The sequence below is a fragment of the Buteo buteo genome, chromosome 27, assembly GCF_964188355.1.
Source record: "Buteo buteo chromosome 27, bButBut1.hap1.1, whole genome shotgun sequence".
NCBI classification, from domain to species: Eukaryota; Metazoa; Chordata; class Aves; order Accipitriformes; family Accipitridae; genus Buteo; species Buteo buteo.
In genome coordinates, this window is record NC_134197.1 from 4,160,922 (window position 1) to 4,181,910 (window position 20,989).

The 20,989-nt window shown below is 40.8% G+C and overlaps 1 protein-coding gene across 2 annotated transcripts; it reads right to left on the reverse strand.

Annotated features, from left to right (window-relative positions):
- Positions 1-1,581: 1,581 nt before the first annotated feature.
- On the reverse strand, positions 1,582-17,464 carry ARPC1A (actin related protein 2/3 complex subunit 1A). 2 transcript variants are annotated; one of them, XM_075058727.1, is made up of 10 exons: positions 17,311-17,464; positions 13,915-13,996; positions 13,220-13,324; positions 10,750-10,972; positions 8,907-9,014; positions 5,289-5,501; positions 4,073-4,148; positions 3,679-3,872; positions 2,865-2,955; positions 1,582-1,974 (listed from the first exon to the last, which is right to left on the reverse strand). In XM_075058727.1, the coding sequence occupies exons 2-10, from the start codon at positions 13,976-13,978 to the stop codon at positions 1,936-1,938; spliced, it is 1,113 nt and encodes a 370-aa protein (XP_074914828.1). In that variant the 5' UTR covers positions 13,979-13,996; positions 17,311-17,464; the 3' UTR covers positions 1,582-1,935. The 2 variants fall into 2 exon arrangements, with proteins under 2 accessions (XP_074914828.1, XP_074914827.1); XM_075058726.1 differs by having other exon boundaries at positions 13,915-14,019.
- Between the last annotated feature and the right edge of the window lie 3,525 nt (positions 17,465-20,989).

Sequence of the window (20,989 nt, forward strand, 5' to 3'; positions counted from 1 at the left end):
GAAAAAGAACAAGGCATAAACATTTAGAGACCCATTTTCTCCATTCTCTCATTAGATGATTTTTTTTTCCATCCTTTTATGTTATTTGGACCATAGATTTTAGAACTTTTTTTTTTTTAATACTTTTTGGAAATAAACCATCACACTTTCAGAAGTGACTTCAAAACCAAAATCATTACTGTCTGTGAGATACATGCATCTAATAGTACATACAGAGATGGACAAAGCCAAACCCGTGCTCCCCTGCCCATCTGCCAGGACTACTTTGATCCAGAAGACACTTAACTCCTTTAGCATTGTATTCTAGCTGATAAACCCAACTCCACCACAAGTCATCACACACATCAGGTCACTAGACTGCAAGAGTAGAGGTTAAATAGTCATTATTTTATGTTTAGAAGGGAGAGGAAATTGCAAAGCCACGCTTGGCTGCCAGGGGAGGAAGGTGGGAGACACAAGAAAACCTGAAGGAACTGGAAAAATAGTTCATTCTCTGCACGCAACCAACATCGCACCTGAAAATGATCCAGCTCTGTGATGGACACAGTTCACTTGCAGCAGAACAACAGCAGTTGTCAGCTTTGTGAGCTTATCTTTCACCCTCCCTTTTCAATCACTCAGAGCTGAGAAGTGAGCAGTGTATGAAGCAACTCTCGTTCCAGAGGAAGTGGTAAATTTAGTCACTGGGGTTTTTTTAAGACACTTCTGCATTTTCAACAGAAATGTCACAGTCTTAAACCTTGTAAAGCAATGCTGTGAGCCAGATAATCCTCTCCAGAGCACAGCCTGCCTCAAGCCTCAAGGCAGGAATACAGTTAAGAGTATCTAGACCATGTGAATAAAATAAGTTATGTGCAAATGCCTCCGTAAGCTACTGAGGCTCAGAACTGAACTTCAAAAGTTACAGTCACCTGGAGACAAAGGATCTGCACAGAAGCCAGACCACGCTGATACCTCTAAGTCCGCTTCATTTCTCCACCAGTCATTATAAACACAGAATTTTACAGGCTGAGCACTCAGCTCTAACACAACATGCAGGCCTGTGTAGCTTCATGGACTTACAAAGTGATTTGCTTTTAATTTGTCCTCCTAAGATTTGGCTCAGCAGATTTTTGCCTCACTTTGCACATGCAGCCTTCCACCCCATATCCTAGGCACTGCGCTGTGAGAAGTCTTTGTACAAACCCTAAAAAGTAACTACAAATAATTCTGGTCATTCACCTTTGGAAACTATGAGCCACTAAACGGACAATAAAAAAGACGTTTGGGTTAATTTGCTATTATTACTGGATTAAATGCTAGGCAGACAGAATTAAGAGTAGTAGGAGAAAATTATTCATCCTCCAAAATCATCAACTCAAGGGAACAATTCTCCTGAAAGAAGCCCAGCTGAATCTGCACATCCAGATCATCATAACTCCAGGTCTCCATCTGTCAACTTTAAGAAACTTTCAGTTAAGATTTACTTTTCCTGTTTTAAGACCATAAAATATCAGTACAGGGTTTTCCCGCTCTCTCTCTCAGAGTTAATTCCCTTAATATCCCTTTTTTAATCACTGCTAATGAGCACCAAAACAAATAATCAGTTTTTCTTTTTTTTTTTTATTATTATTATTTCTAGCAGACAATTTACATAAAATTCCCCTTTTAAGTTAGTGATTCACAACTTCCTGCAATAAACTACTTAAGGAGCAGCTTTGGTAAAGAATGGAATGAAACAACCAACCGAAAAAAAAATAAAAAAAAAAGAACAATCACAGCTGATTTTGAAACCAACACAATTCACCAAATTTAGATTCAAAAGAAAATCTGTCAAGCTGTATTTTCTCAGTGTTTCCAAATATTCAACCTTCCTCCTCCCTTTTCGGGCTTGTGCAGATGTAGGAGCTGCATTCTGTCAAGCAGTTTGTCCTGCTAGATCACGGAAATCCATCTTTACATGATTCGTAGACCTTGAATAGAGGACTCTAAGGTCTTGAAAGAGAGAAAATCTTAATCACAATCTGCTACAGTATCCTGTATTAAATAATTCAGTGTAAATGCTGATGCTAAGAAAAACAAGTAAAAACCCTGAATACTTGAGATTAGACTCCTATTCAAGAGCCAGAGATGACTATAGTCATTCATTTCAAACTCATGCAAATATAGACCAATGATTCCACCCCCTTCCCCTGAAACTGCATTAAAGCAGCTTGTATGTCACCTCAATTTCTTATTTGGCTCCTGTCTCCACCAGAGCTTTCTGGCATCATAGAATACAGACAAACTATTCTTTTTCTAAAAGGCAGTGCACAGCTCTCAGCAGCTTGGGGAGGCCAGCAGAGACCTCTGTTGGACAGTCCTCAGCAAAGCAAGCACTTGCATTATTAAATCCTTTTACAGTTTTCAGTACAGTGCTTACTGCATTTTCTGTTTGAGGTAACTTCTTACTACTTTGGTAAGTTAATTATGAGAGGGCAGGACCATCTTCGGCAGAAAGACAGTGAGCTGAGTCCAAAGGGATGGGAGCAAGAAGACGTAGAGGGCTGTGTCGAACCAATGATTGTTCCAGCCCGATTGTGGCTGAGGTAGAGGTCAGAGAAGGAAAGAATTAGTGGGATTCATTCCTACAGGGACATTAAGTGATTCCCTTAAAAAATTAAGTCTGGACTAGCACCATCTGCTAAGAAAAGTATATCTGCATTTACACTGAATCTTGGATCTGTCTTCCTTATGGATTTCACTAACGGTCTTGAATATTCCAGTCTGGATTTCCTACTGCTAATAAAACCTGCATTAGGGCTGAGCCCCAGAAGTTGATGCTAGAGATCAAAAAAATCCCACCACCGCACCCAGTTCACATAAACATGGTAGTAAAAGCATACCTTGAAATCCCAGATGGTCATTGCTCCATCAATGCCGGTGGTGCAGAATTTACGACAATCTCGTTTGTCTATCTCATAAATAGACACTTGGCTGAAAACAGAGAGTGGTAGCTGTAACACAGACACCCATTCCAGAGAGCCAAAAAGCTGGGAAATTTGGGTTGAATTCAACTCCTACTCTCTCAAAGGGAGACATGAGTATAGCAGAGCTTATGCTAGATTTTTGGTACAATGCTTCAGAAAAATAATCAAAGAAAAAGGATGTTGAAAGCTCTTTTACCACTTGGTGACTGTAGCCTAAACATTTTCCTCGAATAAAGACAAATTGCTTCAGAAATGTTAGCATCCTCTGGGCTCACATACGTTTTTTAAATCCAAGGATATTTTACTCAATTAACCTGAATCAATCCTTTTGATGAATAAATACACATGGAAAAAAACATCTGAAATAGGAAGCAGGTATGTGAATTCCTGTTTCAGGTGAATTTTGCCGACTACATTTTGCACAGTGCTACAAACCTCTTGTGAACCATCTACATATTTGATAAGATAAACTGTGTTCAAGTAACAGAACACATTAAACATAAGCAAACAGCAGTAGCATGCATGCCATATTAATGATTAACTTTACCAGCTTCCACGTAAGTCCCAGAAATAGACAGCTGTTAGTGAAAGACTAAAATGAAAACGGGATACCAGCTAAACCCACTTGATATGGGAAATTTCAGCTCTCATAAGTTTGCAGCACATCCTGGGAAACCAAAGTGATATGAAGAGCATTCCTGTCCCTAGTATTGGCAGCCAAGACACTCACGTTATACTGTTTTGGTGCAGTGTCTCCAGGGTAGTGTTACGATCTTCTGTAGTGGCTCTTTTATCCATGTTTCGGAAGCGTTCCATAGCAGAAATATTGCGCTGGATGCTCTGTTTTGGAATGTCTAGTTTGGAAACGAAGGTCAGCAAGCCACGGTCATCACAGTTAAAGAGCATCGGGCAGCAGTCATGGCCCTACAACCAGACATGATGAAAGCATGTCAGGAAACATAACCAACATAATCACCATTTCGTTTTTCTGCTGCTGTTAATTGCAGAAATGCAAACACTGACACTATGGAAGAGCTTGCTTACTACTAACTTCATAATGTGTGGTGCTTCTCCCTCTTCAAAACACTACAACACTCTACAAGGAGAAAATAATAGACACTTACAGCTGCCACCACACTGTTCTCAGAGACAAACGACACGCTCAGGAGTGGGAGGAACTCTGTTTTCAGCTGCGAAACCCTGAACACAAGAACATTTGTTAGAGGACTTCACTGAAACCTCTCATCTTTTGCTCCAACAAAAAATAGAGACCATTCCCACACAAGGATTATTGGAAAAGACGTCAGTGTAGCTCAGTTGTCCTGAGGTGACACCAGAAGGTTGTAATTTGTAGTAAAAAGTTTTAACCTAATGAAAGTGTCCTGGAAGATCTATAACAAACACAAAGTATTCCAGGTGAGAGGCTGAAGTTATCTAGTATTTTGTGTAAACAGTGGCAAAAGTTTAAAAAGAATACCCTCAAAAAAGGTTCAAACTGATGAAGCTATTAATTTCATTTGCATGTAAAAAACACCCAACATCAAGTTTTAGTGCTTGACATCATCTTCTCAGGAGGAAAAAGCCTGTATGGTAAATTAAGTCAACTTGTGTGATTTTTTAACAAATGAGAAAAGAATTCTAGAACGCTTTATACTTAATGATGTCCCCAGCCAGGTACTTATACAGCTGTAGCCATCAGAACCATAATTCAAAATGAAGCACAGCAATGCCTGGCTGATCCACTAGAGATCTCTGCTATCGAAACATATGGGGAATCTCTTCCTTCTTCCTTAGAAGGCCACGGACACTGAAAAGGTATTCAGATCAAGATGAGGAGCAGAAGGAGGGATTCTTAATAAAATATTTTTTTGGACTGGAAGGTGTAAGTTGAAATCTTGCAGTAACAGTGTCTTAAGGACAGTGGTTGGAATTAACAGTTCATGAAATGAACAACTTACTTTCCAGATCCTCTTTGGGGATAGGGTCTTAGTAGTTATGGACTGAGCATGTTTCTGGATTCTCATGAATCCATTTACAAGGAAATATTGTTTCCCCAATCACTAGAGTGGGCTGTATTTTTTTTCCAATGCTTTTTTCCCTGCCAGAGTAAATTCACTATAACGTCAATGAAGAATTCTTGTAAGAAATTTAAATTCTATAATCTAAAATTCTAAGAATCTACCTTATTTATATAGGCCTCAAAGAGACTCCAGGAATCTACAGTAAAATTGTCAAAACTGGAAACAGCAGTCCTGGCTCTCGTTGTTGCAAGCACAATATTCCACATAGTGCTTCCTTCTATGTCAAACAGCTAATGACTAACAGAAAGAGCATACTTACATCATATTTTTTGAGGCATCAGCAACTGACACAGTACTATCATGACTGACCCAGGCTAGGCGGTTACCACTGGCAGAAAAACTGACACTGTGCACCCATCCGCCACTTCCAGCACCCCCAAATTCTGACATCAGCTGCCCAAACGGCATTTTGGAGCCCCACGGTGTACTGGCTGGTTTTTCATCCACTTCCTTAATGTAAGCAGAAAACACCCTGCAAATAAAAGATTTCAGCATGAACAAAGACAGAAAAAACCTCCTGGGAGCTGCATATACATTTCACATTGGAAGCTCATAGATGCATTCTAATAAAACCTGCCTCCCCCCAAACTACGGTATCTTTAAACAAGAAGCCACCAGTGGCTTGGAAGCTTCGGTATACACAGAGAAAGCAATAGTACAAAGGGTGTGTGTAATGCATATAGGTTTCTCATAAATGCCATTCCTGTATCTCTCTCCTTTTTTTTCCAGAAGATGGCACAAAAACATACATTGCCATTGCATTATCCACTGTGCTAAGACTTCCCTTTCATCCTTTTGTGGTGCTAATAACTCTGAGAGTCGATTCTTCAGTTAGAGAAAAACTGCGAATTGCACTGTATAATCAGAAGCTAATACAAACACCTACAAAATTACCCACTTTTTAAGAACATTCACTTTTTAGCAGGATTTCAAAGAAAGAAAACTGATGTTCAAATGCCAGCAAAGGGGCTCTGAGCCACCTTATTCTGGCTCGTTACTGAAAGAATGTCTTGAAAACCTGAAATACCACAATGTTTTTACAGTTTTTTTCCCAGCACTACAATTTTCAAGATATGTTTAAATAGAAAGCCTCCCCCTTTCATCAAATTCCTTCTGCATGATTCAGACATGCCACAATATGGTGTTCTTGACTGTTACCATGGAAGTTACTGGGACGTCACAAACATAGGATTAGAGTCCATTGCACAGGAGGAGCAAGTGAGCTACGCCATACTACTACCAGAGAAACATTTCAGTATAAACGAAAACCCGTAATCAAATATTCACGTTTGCAGTCAAACACAAAAAGGAATTATTCTACAGTGAGTTTAAGGCAATGTTGCCCCCCCCTCCCTGTTTTTTAAATCTTTCACATGTATGGGGTATGCACTTCAAAAGGTACCTATATTCAGCGTATTCAAATAAAGCTGATCATTTGGAACAAGAAGGGTTTAACTTCAGCTATATTAGGTACAGATTTTCAGAGAATTAAGTATGAATTTGTATTCGGCTCTATCAGTTTAAATATAATCTAACGATAATCCTTCAACAAACTTAATTGTATAGAGACATCTAAAAGGACAGTTCTCTTAATGTATGGAAATAGGACAAGATGTTTAAAGCAACAGCCTTTGACACAAGGCAGAAAAATCATTCCTAAGTACTGAAAGACCTTGAAGATAACTCTTAGTTAAAAAAAAAAGTCTTTTCCCTTACTAAAGTCTCCCTCTCTTTTAAAACCAAAATCATCTCAGCTTGAAGGCCCCAGCCTTCAAAGAACATTGGGAAATGACTTTCATTCCCACAGCAACATTGTTCCAGCCAGAATGTAAAATTCACACCTATGTGGTGCTGTTAGCTATATATATATATATATTTCTAAAGACAAACGTAAGAGGAGCTCATCTAGGCCAGCCACCAAAAAAACTCTGCTGAATACCTATCAACTTGGAGCCTCTTCTGCCCTCTTTTTCCAAAATGTCTCCCACTTAGCTGCTTATTAGCTGGCAGCAGCTCTGGCAGATCCATTTCATACTTTTCTTCAGAACCACCTATCAGAATAGATGCATACTTCAGGCCCAGATATCTATTATCTTTAATTTGTAACTGAACATTCCCTAGAACTGGAATTCTAGAGATCTGCACTCATCATTTACCAAAGAGAATATTCTTTCATGGTTTTGGGGAAGAAATAGAAACATAAACCCAATACCAATCTCCACCACTTTTCCCTTCTTAAATGTTTCCATATGGAGATTTCTATGATAAAAACAGTAAAATTATTAAATGATTCATCCTAAAGTACAATGTTAAGGAAGAGCAGAAAGTTTCCCAAATGTTTTAAACCAAGATCTGGGTTTTTTTCAAAATACACCCCATTTTCAGAGAAATAAGATGCAGGACAGAATGAGTTTTCTGATGGGAAACAAAAGACAAAGCAAGTCATCTAGAGAATGCTCCTAGGAAATTGACTGAACTACACCTTGACTTTCTTAAAAAAAAAAAAAATACAACACCCCCCCCCAAAAAAAAACCCAAAACCACACTGAACAGAAAATGATGCAAATCTAACTCCTCAACCAAAACAGGAAAGAGGAGATCATCAGGAATGCAATGTACATAACAAGCACCAAAGCCTGGAGACAAAAGAGCTCAAGTCCAAAGTAATGGGGAGAGAGAGAGAGAAATATATCTACAAATATATCAGCTGACCTAACGTCAAAGTCCCAAGATGCTTTATGAACACGCATGAAAAAGCTTCCACATGTGAAAAGCAATTGCTTCTGGAAGATGAATGAGTATGTTTTACGACACATTTTTTTGTGAAAAGAAGTAAGTATGTAGTTTTTCTAATTAAAACCGGAGCTAAGGCAGAAAAGGGACACAACTCTCCTCTTCCCCTCAGCTTCCATTTAACATCTCTCCTTACATAAAAAGGTATCAAAGGATAGAATTTAGATGCACGGGTTTCATTCTGAAATAAGGAATGTAATAATCGGTCCCACCTCCCCCTCCCACTCCTTCTTAGTAATTTTTAGTACACACTTTGAAGCTTAAAAATTGCCCTATTACATAAAAAATTTAAGAAAAGAGGCTTTCATTATTATTCAAGGTACAAGTGATTAAGTAAAATATGAATTAAAGTCAACCACTCTGCAGACAGCTCCCCATGCAGACTTCATTGCAGTGACCCCAATCATTCAGCACAGAGCAACTTGCAGGACCTATCCCTCATGCTGCAATTTCATAACCAGTTTGAAAGACTACCCCATCCATCTCACATGCCGATCTGATTTTACCAACCTTTTTCTTATTGTTCTTCAAAATGCTATGCTGAGTTTCAGGAGGATCAATTCCTTGACCCTGCTCACCACAGGGCTGCAAGAACATTAAGGCTAGCATAGGCAAAGGGGAGAGAACAAGTGACTCAGGAAAGAAAAAGGTGAGACACCTCCTTTGGAAGCGCCGAGTTACCCTGATTTTGGAACTGCAGCATTAGGATATTGGTTTTTAAACTCTAAGTAACAGTGATGTTGTTCTACAAGATAGCACCTGTTAGTCTAATTTCAGCCGAAAAACTAGATCTCATCACTGAGTGCTGAGTAGTAGTACTTCCATGTACTCCTAGTAAAGAAACCCATCAGTGCATTAAATTCAGGCGTGTGCCTCAACAGATAAATGTTAGTAGTCCAAAGTCAGCATGCAGCAGCACCAAAGCCAAAGTCTCTTAAGCTGGATATTTTATTTTGGTAACAACAACAGTATGCAATGAGCCATCTTCTATTCTAATAGCAAATGCATGATCAACATACTCATGCTACTGACTAACTTGAACCAGTAATCCAAATTGATTTACAGATGCTTTATTTTCTCTCACCTGCACTTGAAGTCACAGGATCCCGCAGCCAGCAAAACATTGTTGGGGTGCCAGTCCAGGCTAAGGACAGTGGAACGAATGGGCTTTTTAATGTGTTTGCTCACCCACCTAAATAAAAAAATAAAAAAAATAAAAAAAATAAAAAAGAGAGAGAGAGAAAATTCATATGAAAATATTTTACCAGACTCCCCCAAATCCATGAAGTACTCCTCAAAAAGATCACCCCTTGCCAATGACTAAACACATCAGTTTTGCAAAACACACACTACGTCCAAATCTTTCATATTCCCTTGTACAGTCTGTGAACTTTATATGGTTATCTTCATTAAAATTCTAAATACTATGAAGAAACTCTTGTTAAATATGTATCTCTTCACCTGAGTCCTATTCCCCTTCTAACTAATTTTTATAATGCATCAGACGGAACTCCTTAATGTGAATTTTGCACAGTAACTGCCTGGTCCCTTACATCCTATGAATAAGAGCTCAGCTTTGACTCTGATATTGAGCTAAGCAGCACTATTTTCTTAGATCACTAAGTACAAGTCCTCTCCAACTCCTTCTAATGAGCTTTACAGCCATCTCTCTTGCCTATTGACTTTTCTACTGTTTAATAATACAGTAACTATAAAACACAACAAGTAAATGGGTCAACTGCCAATTATATGACCAGTGTATACATCTCAATTATTTGAGGTACAGCGAAAAGTGGTCCTGATGTCAAATGCATCAATATTAGCCTAAATATGTCTCAGCAGATTTAGTTTGTTTGAACTATTTACAAAATAGTAATGAAATCTGTTATTCACTTGATGGCCTTTGGGATGATGGTGCTTTTTCTGTGAATTTACTTCCATCAGGCACAAGCAGTTTCAAGGATCGCATTAAATTATTTGTCTTCAACATATGGGGGTTTGATTCTTCTGCAGACAAGTGAGGCAGAGAAAATGTTAATAACTGAGTATGTTGGAAGGCATAAAAGTCCAAAACGATCTTTAAAATGTATTTTGCAGATGGTCTCATTCTTTACCATCTCCACATGGAAGACTGAATACAGAACAGCAGGCACAGACACCTGTATTTTTATGCATGTTTATGCAACCCAAAATAATAGATATTCAACATACTGATTTCACCTACAGATGATGGTAAATGTAGCTCCAACACACAGCTACAAACGTAGATCCATTAAAGATCAGAAGCACTGCATTTAGATGCCAAATGGAAAAAAATATTAATGGAGGAAATATCTATGATAGTCCTGTCTAAAATCTATAAACTGTGATAAAAATATATGACAGAATATAGAACAGGTAGATGACAAGCTCAAACATCTTCTAATCGACCACCCTGGAGATAAGTGACAGACTTGAATTCTTTAATGACAAGAAATGGCCCAAAATAATCTATACGGAAGAAAGACTCAAGTCAAGGTTTCTTCATTCATTCTGGAAGAAGTTGGGGGGAGAAAACATTTCTCTTATTTCAACCATACAGTTGTGCTAAAGAAATTTTTACTCTGCAGAAATTCTTGCACTTTTAGAAAAGCAACATATGTTTGTGGCAGTCAGCTGGAACACATCCACACCAACGCGTATAACCTGAAAATAGGCTAAGTCCAAGGCCTTTAGGTGCTACACCAGAGTAAAGACGTAAAAGAGGGAATCCTCTCCCTAAGATGTGAAAAGTCCATGAAGGAACTGATGAGGCCTATCTCTCTTACACTTCCTGAAGATTTTAGGAATTAAGAAAACATTAACCTAGTTACCACCTAAAATCCAGGCTTTAGCTTTCCCATGCAGACATTTAAGGTATAAATGGAAATTAAACTTAAACAGCTCACCAGTCATTTTCAGATTCAAAGTAGCACACAGATATAAGTCGAGCTCCACTTCCCACAGCAAATTTATTCTCCAAGGGAGACCATTTTACAAAGGTGGCTGCACGATTAATTCTCAGGATCACAAGGGTTGGTTTCCACACGCCGTCTTTCTGACTCCAGACATAGGCATTACGGTCGGCACCGCAAGTTACAATGCGATCACTTTTGGGAGCCCAGTCAATACCTACAATTTAGAGTTCACATTAATAAACTTTTCCCTTTACATTCTGTTTGCTTTACAGTAAGCCAGAACAAAGACAATCTCACAGCCTTCTACCACAGAGACAGCCATTAATGTTTTGTTAGTATTCCCCTTGTTCACTTATTCTCCAGGCACCATTTTAAACTGTTAGGGATATCAGTTTGTCCCTCTAGCTTTCATCAAAATTGCAGATCCCAAATTTCCAGGTTCCACAGAGAATTTGCCCGCTGAGAAAGCCCGCTCTGAGGGCTGGCCAACAGGTGGAGCTCTGCAGACTGGCTAAGGCCTGTCCACCCGCAGGCTGCAAACCACTGGCTTCTGCAAGAGACCTGTTTCAACAGCTGAAACCCAGCAATTCTAAAACTAAAACTATGCACAAACCTCTAACATAGTTGTCTGCTTGCTGCCAGACCGCAGTCATGATCTAAAAGTTTAGATAGCAGGGGGATTTTTTTTGGTTAGAAGTTATCAATCTTTATGTACTTACTGACAGAATCCTGACATTTTTTCCATGCCTATTAAAGCAGTGCCATGAGAAACATTTACCAAGCAAAAAATAACAAATTCAAAGAACAAAATGAAGCCTTTGATAAGTCTGCCATTGCTTCTTTCCTCTCCTGTGTAATGAGGGATGCTCTTAACTGGAAAGTCTTACAGCAACATTATTTTTCATCTTTTCCTTAGCATCCTTCTCGAGATGCAGAGTACAATCCTGAACTCTCTTGCCACAAAATTATATTTCAACGGTTTTCCATAACTGCATTCAGTATTAAAAACATTCCTTAAGCACACAAACTGAAAAAAAGGATAAAAGATATGGAAATAATTTGTACTAATTTAACCATATTATTTATATATGGTCTACTTCAAAATAGGCTTATGCTTAAAAAGTTCAATTTTAAAGAGGCTGGTAGTCTGAAACCATAGTTACACCAGCCAATCTAGCACTGCTTTTGAAAGGGGGGACCATCCTGCCTCTCTACTTCTATTGCCCACCACCTCCCTTACACCAGCGCTGGTGTTCTTCTGACCCATGGCAAGTTCAGCTTTTTAGCTCAGCAGAAAACTACGCCAGCAAAAAGAGTGAATAATGCTCTTCCTGTAAGTGAACAGAAGCAGCTCACCACAAATCTCTGAATCAAGACACAGAAGACAAGGGACCTTGGGCAGCAGCTGAATCACTCCCATCAGAGGCAACAAGTGGTTTGATCAGTCCATCTCCTGTGTCTAACCACCGTTTAAGTCTACTCTTTACAACCACCACAGCGTTTAGCATTCCAAAGGTATATGCAATGCAGGAAAGCAGGGAGGGCTGTTTTCCCAAGTCATGAATATTTGGCTTCTAACACTAACAGGTACAAGTAAAATGCAGAGAAATGTCTTTGGGGAACAGCATGTCATTTGTAAATTCAGCCCAAGTGACTCCTCACAAAAGAGCACGTACAGTTGTGCTCTTTGACAACAAGAATCAGATAAATTGAATAAAGTTCCTGTAAAGCTCTGTTGGGCAGATACTTCTGCCCATTAGCGACTTGAGAACAGAATAAAGGATATTGATGTTTTGGGCAAGTGCTTGTATTAATTACTTTCAATTCCTTAGAGAATAAAGCCCTTATTAAAATATCACCATGAAAAAAACCCAGTAATATAAAAGACTACCACAGGGCAATCATATTTTAAAAATAACACCTCGTGACTCATTGTGGCAGCTCTTCTTACATTTTCATTGTGCATACAGATACTGCAGTAAAATGTGCTCACTGATGGTACGCCATAAGTCCGCAACTGACCACTTCAAGTCTTTATACAGTCCCTAAAAAGGGTATTTATTGCCTTTGGAAACCACAAACCAATGCAACAGTTGTACACTTGATGAAGTTTTAACACTAGCACTTGAAAGGGAGCAGTATGTATCACCAGGAGAGTTTGAGACACGACAAGACTGAAAATTTATTCTTATTATGTCGTTACAGATGAAAAATAAGCAACAGATAAGAAAGAAAGGCTGAGTAACTCTACCAAAACGTCTGGAAATGAAATAGGGCTTTCCTTCCTAACATTCATTGCATGAAGTCCAGAAAAATACTGCAAAGCTCTCCGTAAGTGGGCATGCCAACCTATAAAAAGATCTATTTACTCAACACTTGCAGATTTCCTATTCAGATTCTCAACTGGGGAAAACAGGGGGCGGACAAACTTCATGTCTGGCACAGCACAATCTTCTCTTACCTGTAATGTGTCCATTGTGTTCCTTTAGCTCATGAGCCTTTACCCACTGGTTCCCGCTCTTCTTGTAGATGTGGACTTCATGATTATTAGGGCTAATGGCAATCTCTTGAAGAAGAAATAAACCAATCCAATAGTACAGAAGGCTTTTTAATACCAAATGCTTTACTTGGAAAGACTTTCTAATCTAAAACCCGTATTCTCAAATTTCAGAGCATTACATGGGTTTTGTAAACAAAGGGCCAACATCCCTGCATAATCTCAAATAATTATGGTCATAACATGGTCATGAGTATACTGCACAGAAAGACAATATCCTTGGAACATAACAGTCCACATTATAGTGGAAAGCTAGGCTATTAAAAGAAAGAGCTGGTTTGGGGTATGGAAATAGAGGGTCATAGAGGGTAAGGGCCAGGTCATTCTCATGAGGTGCAGACCAAGAGGCAAAGCTTTCTGGAACACTAGCAAGACTAGATTTGCTCATATGCCAGAGTTCCAGTAATGGGTTTAGAATAGCTCAGATTTAGAAGACGCGTGCTTTTTGCATCAGAAGTGGAACGTTTAACATGTGGCACTATGTATTTCACCATACCTTGACCAAATGTGATCCAGAACATTACAAGATCACAAATTGACAGCAAAGAGAAAATAGCAATTGAAAAAGAATTAAAAATTAAAACTAATGTATTACTTACGAGTACGGTCTCTGTTCCATGCATGGCAGGTGATTGGCTCTAGTAAAAACTGATGTAGAGACATTCCGAGTTAAAGATATTCCTATGTTGTAAAAATTGAAAAAGCTGAAAGGTGTAAAATTGAAAACAAAACACTTCAAAATTAGATAATTATTAAAACAAAATCAGCCTTCAACCTTTACCAAGGTTGTTTCAGTCCAGCATTACAATTTACTTACAGAAGATCACAATTTACTCAGTAAATAAGTTAAGGCCACTAAAGAGCTGCCTTTGCTGTACTGCCTGATATGTTCAGCAGGCTGATGAATTTTAACTGTCTTGCTTACTATAGCTAATTGCAATTGCCCTAAAAGCCATATATGCATGCTTCTTAGTACATCCTCATGGGCAAGACAGCAGGTTCTTAGGAAATCTAACAAACCTAATAGTTTTACTATAGAAATAGAATACTTGGGAAAAAAAATTCTAGGAGCATATCTCAGTGAACTGATTCAAAATCCTGACAACTATCAAGGCTTACAGGCAGCACTATAATAAAATCTTTATCTTTTTAATATATATATATATATCAGGGGGTTAAATTGGTGTGTCCAGAACATTTATATGTAACTGTAATCTGCTGATGGATTATTTGATAAACTCATTTATATGTATCCTAGGGAAAAATTATTAAGATTAGTAACTGACTAATTACTAATTTCTTCAAATCAATTCTAGCACTAAACAGTTTTACAGTTAGACTTTTTCCCCCATGAGATTCAAACACTAAAAGAACAAGCTGAATCATTCTAGTTTGTAAATATTTTGTTTAAAAAAAGCTAGAGATCTAGTTTTTTCTCTAACTTACGACTGCTACAAGAGACAGTACTGAACACCTGTAACTGGAGGCGCACCGACCTGCAAATACAAAGTTGTTTAAAATTTTATATCATATTCTATGTCCTGCATTAACCAAGGGCAGCATAAACGGGCGGAAGGTAACATCGTAAAAACCCCAGGTCACCTGTAATAATTAAATGTGCAAAATTCAATACATGCAACTTGGATTTGTCAATTCCTTCCATATATTCCACTCATTTTCATAGCAATTTAACCTTGGCTGATGGATCAAAGTCTTTTTACCCCTACATATACATCTAAAAAGAAATACCTCTGTGATGTCATTCCAAGACATCCACACCCATTATAGCCTGAAATTACAACATACCCAAGTATGGCCATGTTAGCAGAGGGTGGAGACTTCAGGACAAGGTAGGAATTTGGAAGCAAACAGGAAATGAATGGCAGTCCAACAGAAACTCAGGAGTGAATGAAAGATGAGTACATTCTTACGGAGCTTAGCCGTTACTATCACACCACTAGTTTAACAAATGTGCTGAAAGCGCTGAGTCTTGGAGCAGAGATGATACAGTACTTTGCCAATCCAAATAACTGGAGAGACATTTTCTTTTCTCCTTTTTTTTTTTTTAAAGAAATCAAGCACTGCTATTTTAAAGCAATACAACTTACAGATACATTTCAAATGTACTTCAAATATAACTATACGAGCTTTAAGTCGTCATAATTTTAACCAGCATGATTTTCATGTTTTTTCTAATAATCATATTCTACCAATCAAATGAAGCTATTAAATATATGCAGTCCTAAGCAAAAGAATTAATTATTTTTTATTAATGTGAAAACGTTGACATAATCCAAGTTACCTTTGACCTTGGACAGCCATGATTTGAGATTCCATGTGTTAATATAAGCAAAACACAACTGCAAATTGCTTTTTCCACGATCTTGCTTTAGTACATGCCAACATTCAGTAGCCGTACATTTCCATATACAGGAAAAGTTGCAGAGCTGTTCTACCAACAAGGAATGCTCAGCCTTTTCCACTCTTTCCGAAATAAAATGTAAAAATATCCAATCTCCCCCTCCCCAAGGAACGCAGCTATTTTGAAACACTTTCTAATACAACCCTGGTATTTTCTTCACAGATTGGCACTACACATAAACAATATGGTCCCATCCTAACTTCTGGTTCAGAGATTTTTACTAACCTACATGCTGTTCCCAAAGACAGCCTAGACAAGCAATATGATCCATTCCTTCCCACTGGTTGAGTTTCTTGAGCACCATAACTTGGAGCAAGCGACTGTTTTCCATTTTGATTTGGTAACAAATTCATAAAAAACAACAGTGATGATAATCTCAAAAAGTACTGCTATTTCTGTCATCTGATAGTTGCAGTGCTATTTTCTTCAGAAAGATAAATCTCAGTGAAGTCTTCCAGTTACATCTATTCCTTACCAATACACAGACAAAATCAAACTCACATTTCACTAGAGAAAATGGAACTGGCTCTACGATTCCTGATATAATTCATATGTAGTAAACCCCTCAATGCCCTCTCTTCAGCCAGCCTCAGAATCTCACACAGGGAAGATACTGTTATGATAACTCTGTTAGTCAAGTACTTAACACAGCTATCCCTGATCTTTTTCAAATGCAAAGTAACTGTCCTTGAGTTTCAACAAAATTTAAAACAAAAAAAGGAGGCCGGGGCGGGGGGGCGGAATCTTGCACCTTTGTACAGCAGGAGTTCTTTCAGCGTGTAGACTGAAAAGATCAAGGCTGGGAAGCACAGGACTCAGCTGCTGTCATCTCTCAATGGGGCGAGAAATATGTGGTGTAAGGCCATCCCTGGACAAGCAACTAGCAAGGATGCAGACTCATAAGTGGAGATAGCATGTGCGTAAGAAAGAGAAAGGGATCTTTTTAATCCTTGCCTATTTTCAGAGCACCTACATTACTTCCAAACATCTGGAAGAGAAGCGCCTATAATTAAGGACTGCCTCCTACTACTGTCACTCCCTCCCAAGTCACTCAGCGCAGCTCTCCCAAGAGGGTGACTCCTCACAGGCAAGCCTACTGACACAGGACACCATTACCATTATAAAGCCGACCGGTTTGGGATGGGTTGCGGGCTGCGGCCCTGCCCGGCGCTGATAACACAGGTGCACAGCGCTGCTGCGGAGGCCACGGTGGGGCAGGAGGCAGGGCTGGAGGGGGCCCGCCCGGCTGCTCCCTCCCCGGCCCCATCCGTGTGTGTGTGTGTCCCCAACCCGGGCGGCCCCCCTCCCTTCAGGGCGAAGGGGCTGAGGAGATCCCCAGCGCCTCACCCTCAGAAAGGTGCCCTCCCCAACCCCCCCCCCCCCGCCCCGCCCAGCGGCAGGGCCGGCCACGGCCCCCCACCCCCGGGCAGGCCGGGGCTGAGGTGACTCCCCGCCATCCCCTTAGCACCGGCGGGCCTGCAGGCTCCCCCCCACCCCCCCTAATCCCTCTCAGGGCGGAGGCAGGCCGGCCCGGAGGTACCGCTAACACCCACCCCCAGCACTGGGGACTCACCTGAAGCGAGGGGAGCGGAGCGGGACTCGCGGACTCTGGTCAGTCAACGCGACTCCGCTCCGGTCGGCGGGAGAGGGAGCGGCCGGCGGCGGAGGCCGTGGGGGGGGGGGGGGAAACCCGGCACTGACAAGGGAGCCAGGAAACGCGCTCTGCGCCTGCGCGCCGCCCGCCGGCCGCCCCGCGGGCTGCGCCTGCGCCGCCGCCGCGCTGCAGGGGCGGGGGGAAGCCGGGGCGCGCCGGGGAGTCGCTCTGCGCCTGCGCGGCGGGGAGGGCGGGGCGGGCGGGCGCCGTGCCCGCGGCTCACACAAAGGCGGCGGGAGCGTGCGCTGTGGGGAGCGCGTATGCGCAGTAGAGGTGTCGGCCCCCCCGACTGAGGGGAGGTGGTGTTATCCCTGGTGGGTTGCAGCCTTGTGAGGGGAAGGAGGCTGTGGCTGCTTCTGTTGGAAGGGGCAGGAGTTAGGTGTCTGTGGGTAGTCTGGGTTTGGGGAGGCCCGAAGTGCTGCTGGAGGGGCTGGTTTGTGTGAGATCTCCTGAGGTGGGGGCTGGCAGGGGAGAGCTGTAGGCTTGGGGAGGAGGTTGTGAGGAGTTGAGGGGAGATTGTTTGGGCTTCTTCAGTGTTGGTTGACTTACAGGGACTTGGAGAGCTACCACACTGGGAGTCTTTGTGAGCTGCCTTTTGGAGGCTGAAGGATGGAAGGAAGGTGCTCTCCATGGCAGAGGATAACAATCCTATACCTAACTCATTCAGATGCTGTAGGACGTTCTCTCCTGTCTGGCTGGGATATAGAATGAAGTGCATTTGTACTACTTTGCCCTACTCTTAATCCCCTTGAGGAGCTGCTTGCTGTTAGGGGTCTCATGGTTTGGCTCCTGTAAAACTTTAAACTCCATTGCCTGTGAGGTTTTGTGAGCTCAAGTACAACAACACAACAACAAAAAAAGGCAAGTCTGGGGGAGTGAGGAGAGATTATTGACTCCCAGATATACTGAGGAGCAATAGAGTAGTGAGTTTAATTTCGAGTCTGAGAGAAAATAAACAATTTATAAGCCTCTAGAAGGAAACAAGAAGGTGAATGCTAGCCAGTATGGCTCTGCTGTGAATGAATTGAGCCAATCTAATTTCCTTTTCTGGCAGCATAACAACGCTTGCAGATAAGGGAGAAGCAGTATACATCATATATCTTGATTTTTTAGTAGAGCTTCTGACACTGGCTTGTAGGATATTCTAATAATAAACTGGGAAACCAGTCTAGATGATACTGCTCTAAGGGAGTTGCAAAACTGGTTGAGGAAAAATGTATTTGATATCAGTGCTTGTACAGGGAATTACCCTGGGTCCATTACTCATCCATGATGAAATAAAGAATGTAATTACTGCATTTGAAGATGAGATCAAGTTTGAAGGCAGAATAAACACAGTCATAGAACTAGAATTCAAAATGGGAGCTCTATGGAAAAAATAGGATGTGGTTCGGTAGCAGGTGCATTGCTGTATGCTTTAATGTAATCAACTTCAGAATTACAAGGCTGGGAAGAATTGGGCAGCTGGCTGTGCTGCAGGAAAGGATGGAAGGGCTGCTGTGGATCGTAAACTGAACAGGAGTCCATAACGTCTTGCTGTTGCAGAAGAGGCAGACACCATGCAGGTCCACATAGGTAAGAAAATGCTAGTAACACGCAGGAATCCTGCTCTGCCGAGCTGTGCTAGAAGAGTATGTCCAGTCCTGGGCTCCGCACAAGAGAAATATGAATGATTTGGAGAAAAAGGTGGCAATAATGATCAGAGTCTGTGAACACATGACTTTAGCTGAGCCTGTTGAGAGGACAGAAAACTGAGGAAAGATGTGGTAAGTCTTCAAATAGATAAAAGGCTGCTGCTATGAGGAAAGGAACAATTTGTTCTCTTATGTCTACTGGGGGTAGGGCGAGAAGTCATAAGCAAAGATAACAGCAAGGCAGATCTAGGTTACAGTGAAAAAAATTCTCAGTGATTCCTTTGAAGTAGTCAAGCCCTGTGCTGGACTGACTTGGCAGGATGTAGGGCTCTTTTTAGAGGTTTTTAAGTATGGATCAGACAAATATTTGTCAGAATGGCAAAAGTGCAATACAAGATCTTGTATTCGGGAAGGAGGCTAGAGTCGCAGGTCTCCTAAATCAGTGTTACTATGGTTCTGTAACTGTGAGATATGTAATCATGCAGCCCTTATTGGCTTAACGATAAAACTAGATCAGCTGCACAGATTAAAGATACACAACTAGGCCAAGTAAAATTACGTAACAGGAATGAAATTACGTTTAAGTATGGTTTTATGTTTACAAAATTATTTTCACCAGATGGAGTGAAAGTATCTAAATGAGGAACTCTGCAGAGCTTTTAAGCATTAAAAGCTAAGGCCCTGTCTCCAGCAAAGCTTTCCAGAGAATTTTCCACCATTGTTCCTGCTGTATTGCTGATACAATTATGCTGTGCTAAACCAGAAAGGATGCCAATGTTTTTGAGATTAAGGCCTCGGAAGCAAGGCTGAACTGATCTTAGTGAAAGTAGTTTAGATGCAGTCTGACCTTAAGATGTATATAAAAAAATTTTGAGCTGGGACATCCTCATGCAGCAAATGCATGCAGATGGGTAGCAGCTAGTCAAAAAGAGGTCTTTTGGAAGCATGCTGTTATATATACAAACAAGTAATTGTGGATAAAAATACTCACTGTGAGAGGCATTGTAGATGTGCATTGTTCACCCAAGTATTTGAAAATACAGCAATTGCCAGCACAGTGTCATATCATGCCTGATGCTTAAAAGATGCAACAAATGTAATTTTTTCCCCCTAATTGTAGTCCCTGCTTCTCTAGAACTGCAATCTAGATCACAGTAATTTGTCAAAATTGGTTTTTATCAGTAATGTCCTTGAATTGTCAAGAACATTGTCTTAAGATCAGATAAAGTCACTGATGATTTAAATAACTGCAAATCTGGGATTTTTAAGCAGGGAGAATCCATGTATCCAAATGTCCTGCTTTTTTGCTACTTAATACTGTGTCCACCTTGCCAACTCCTGTTTTAACTTTATGTGGAATGTGTGCAGCGGTCATAATACAGAATGAGAAAAAAGGAAGACTGCTCCCACTGCGTGCAGCTTGACCAGACTTTTACTGTGCAGTCTTTTTGCATACTGGCTTTCTAGGTGATGATGAGCTTGGTGCTGACTGCTTTTCCCCTGCTGCCAGAGAAGATCTGTGGTGAAGCAGGTAGAAGCCTGTGTGTTCAGGCCGGCAGGCCCCTAGGCTCAGGCTCTAAATGACCACCTTCAGAGCAAAGTGTAAAGTGTGTGACATCTGGCAGCATCTGTGCTCTGTTAGCCTGCTTTTCAAAGGTTGTATGCCTAAATGCATTTGTTCCAGTTGTCCAAGCAGGGCTTGGTGAACAACAGCAGGATGTTTGGATGACAGCAGTGTTTTACTCTAGCTCCTACAGAAAATGATCACTAGAAAAGAAACAGCAGCAGTGTTTATCACCATTTTTTTAGATTATGGCAGCAAAATTGTGCAGTGGCATTGTTAATGTTGGCTGATTCAAGGCATTCCCTAAGGGTCAGCACTGCTAGTTCTGGAGTAATTCTCCCGCAACCAACAGAGTCTCATGTCCTGCAGACTGTACCCCACTGTGCTGCCACAGGAGCTG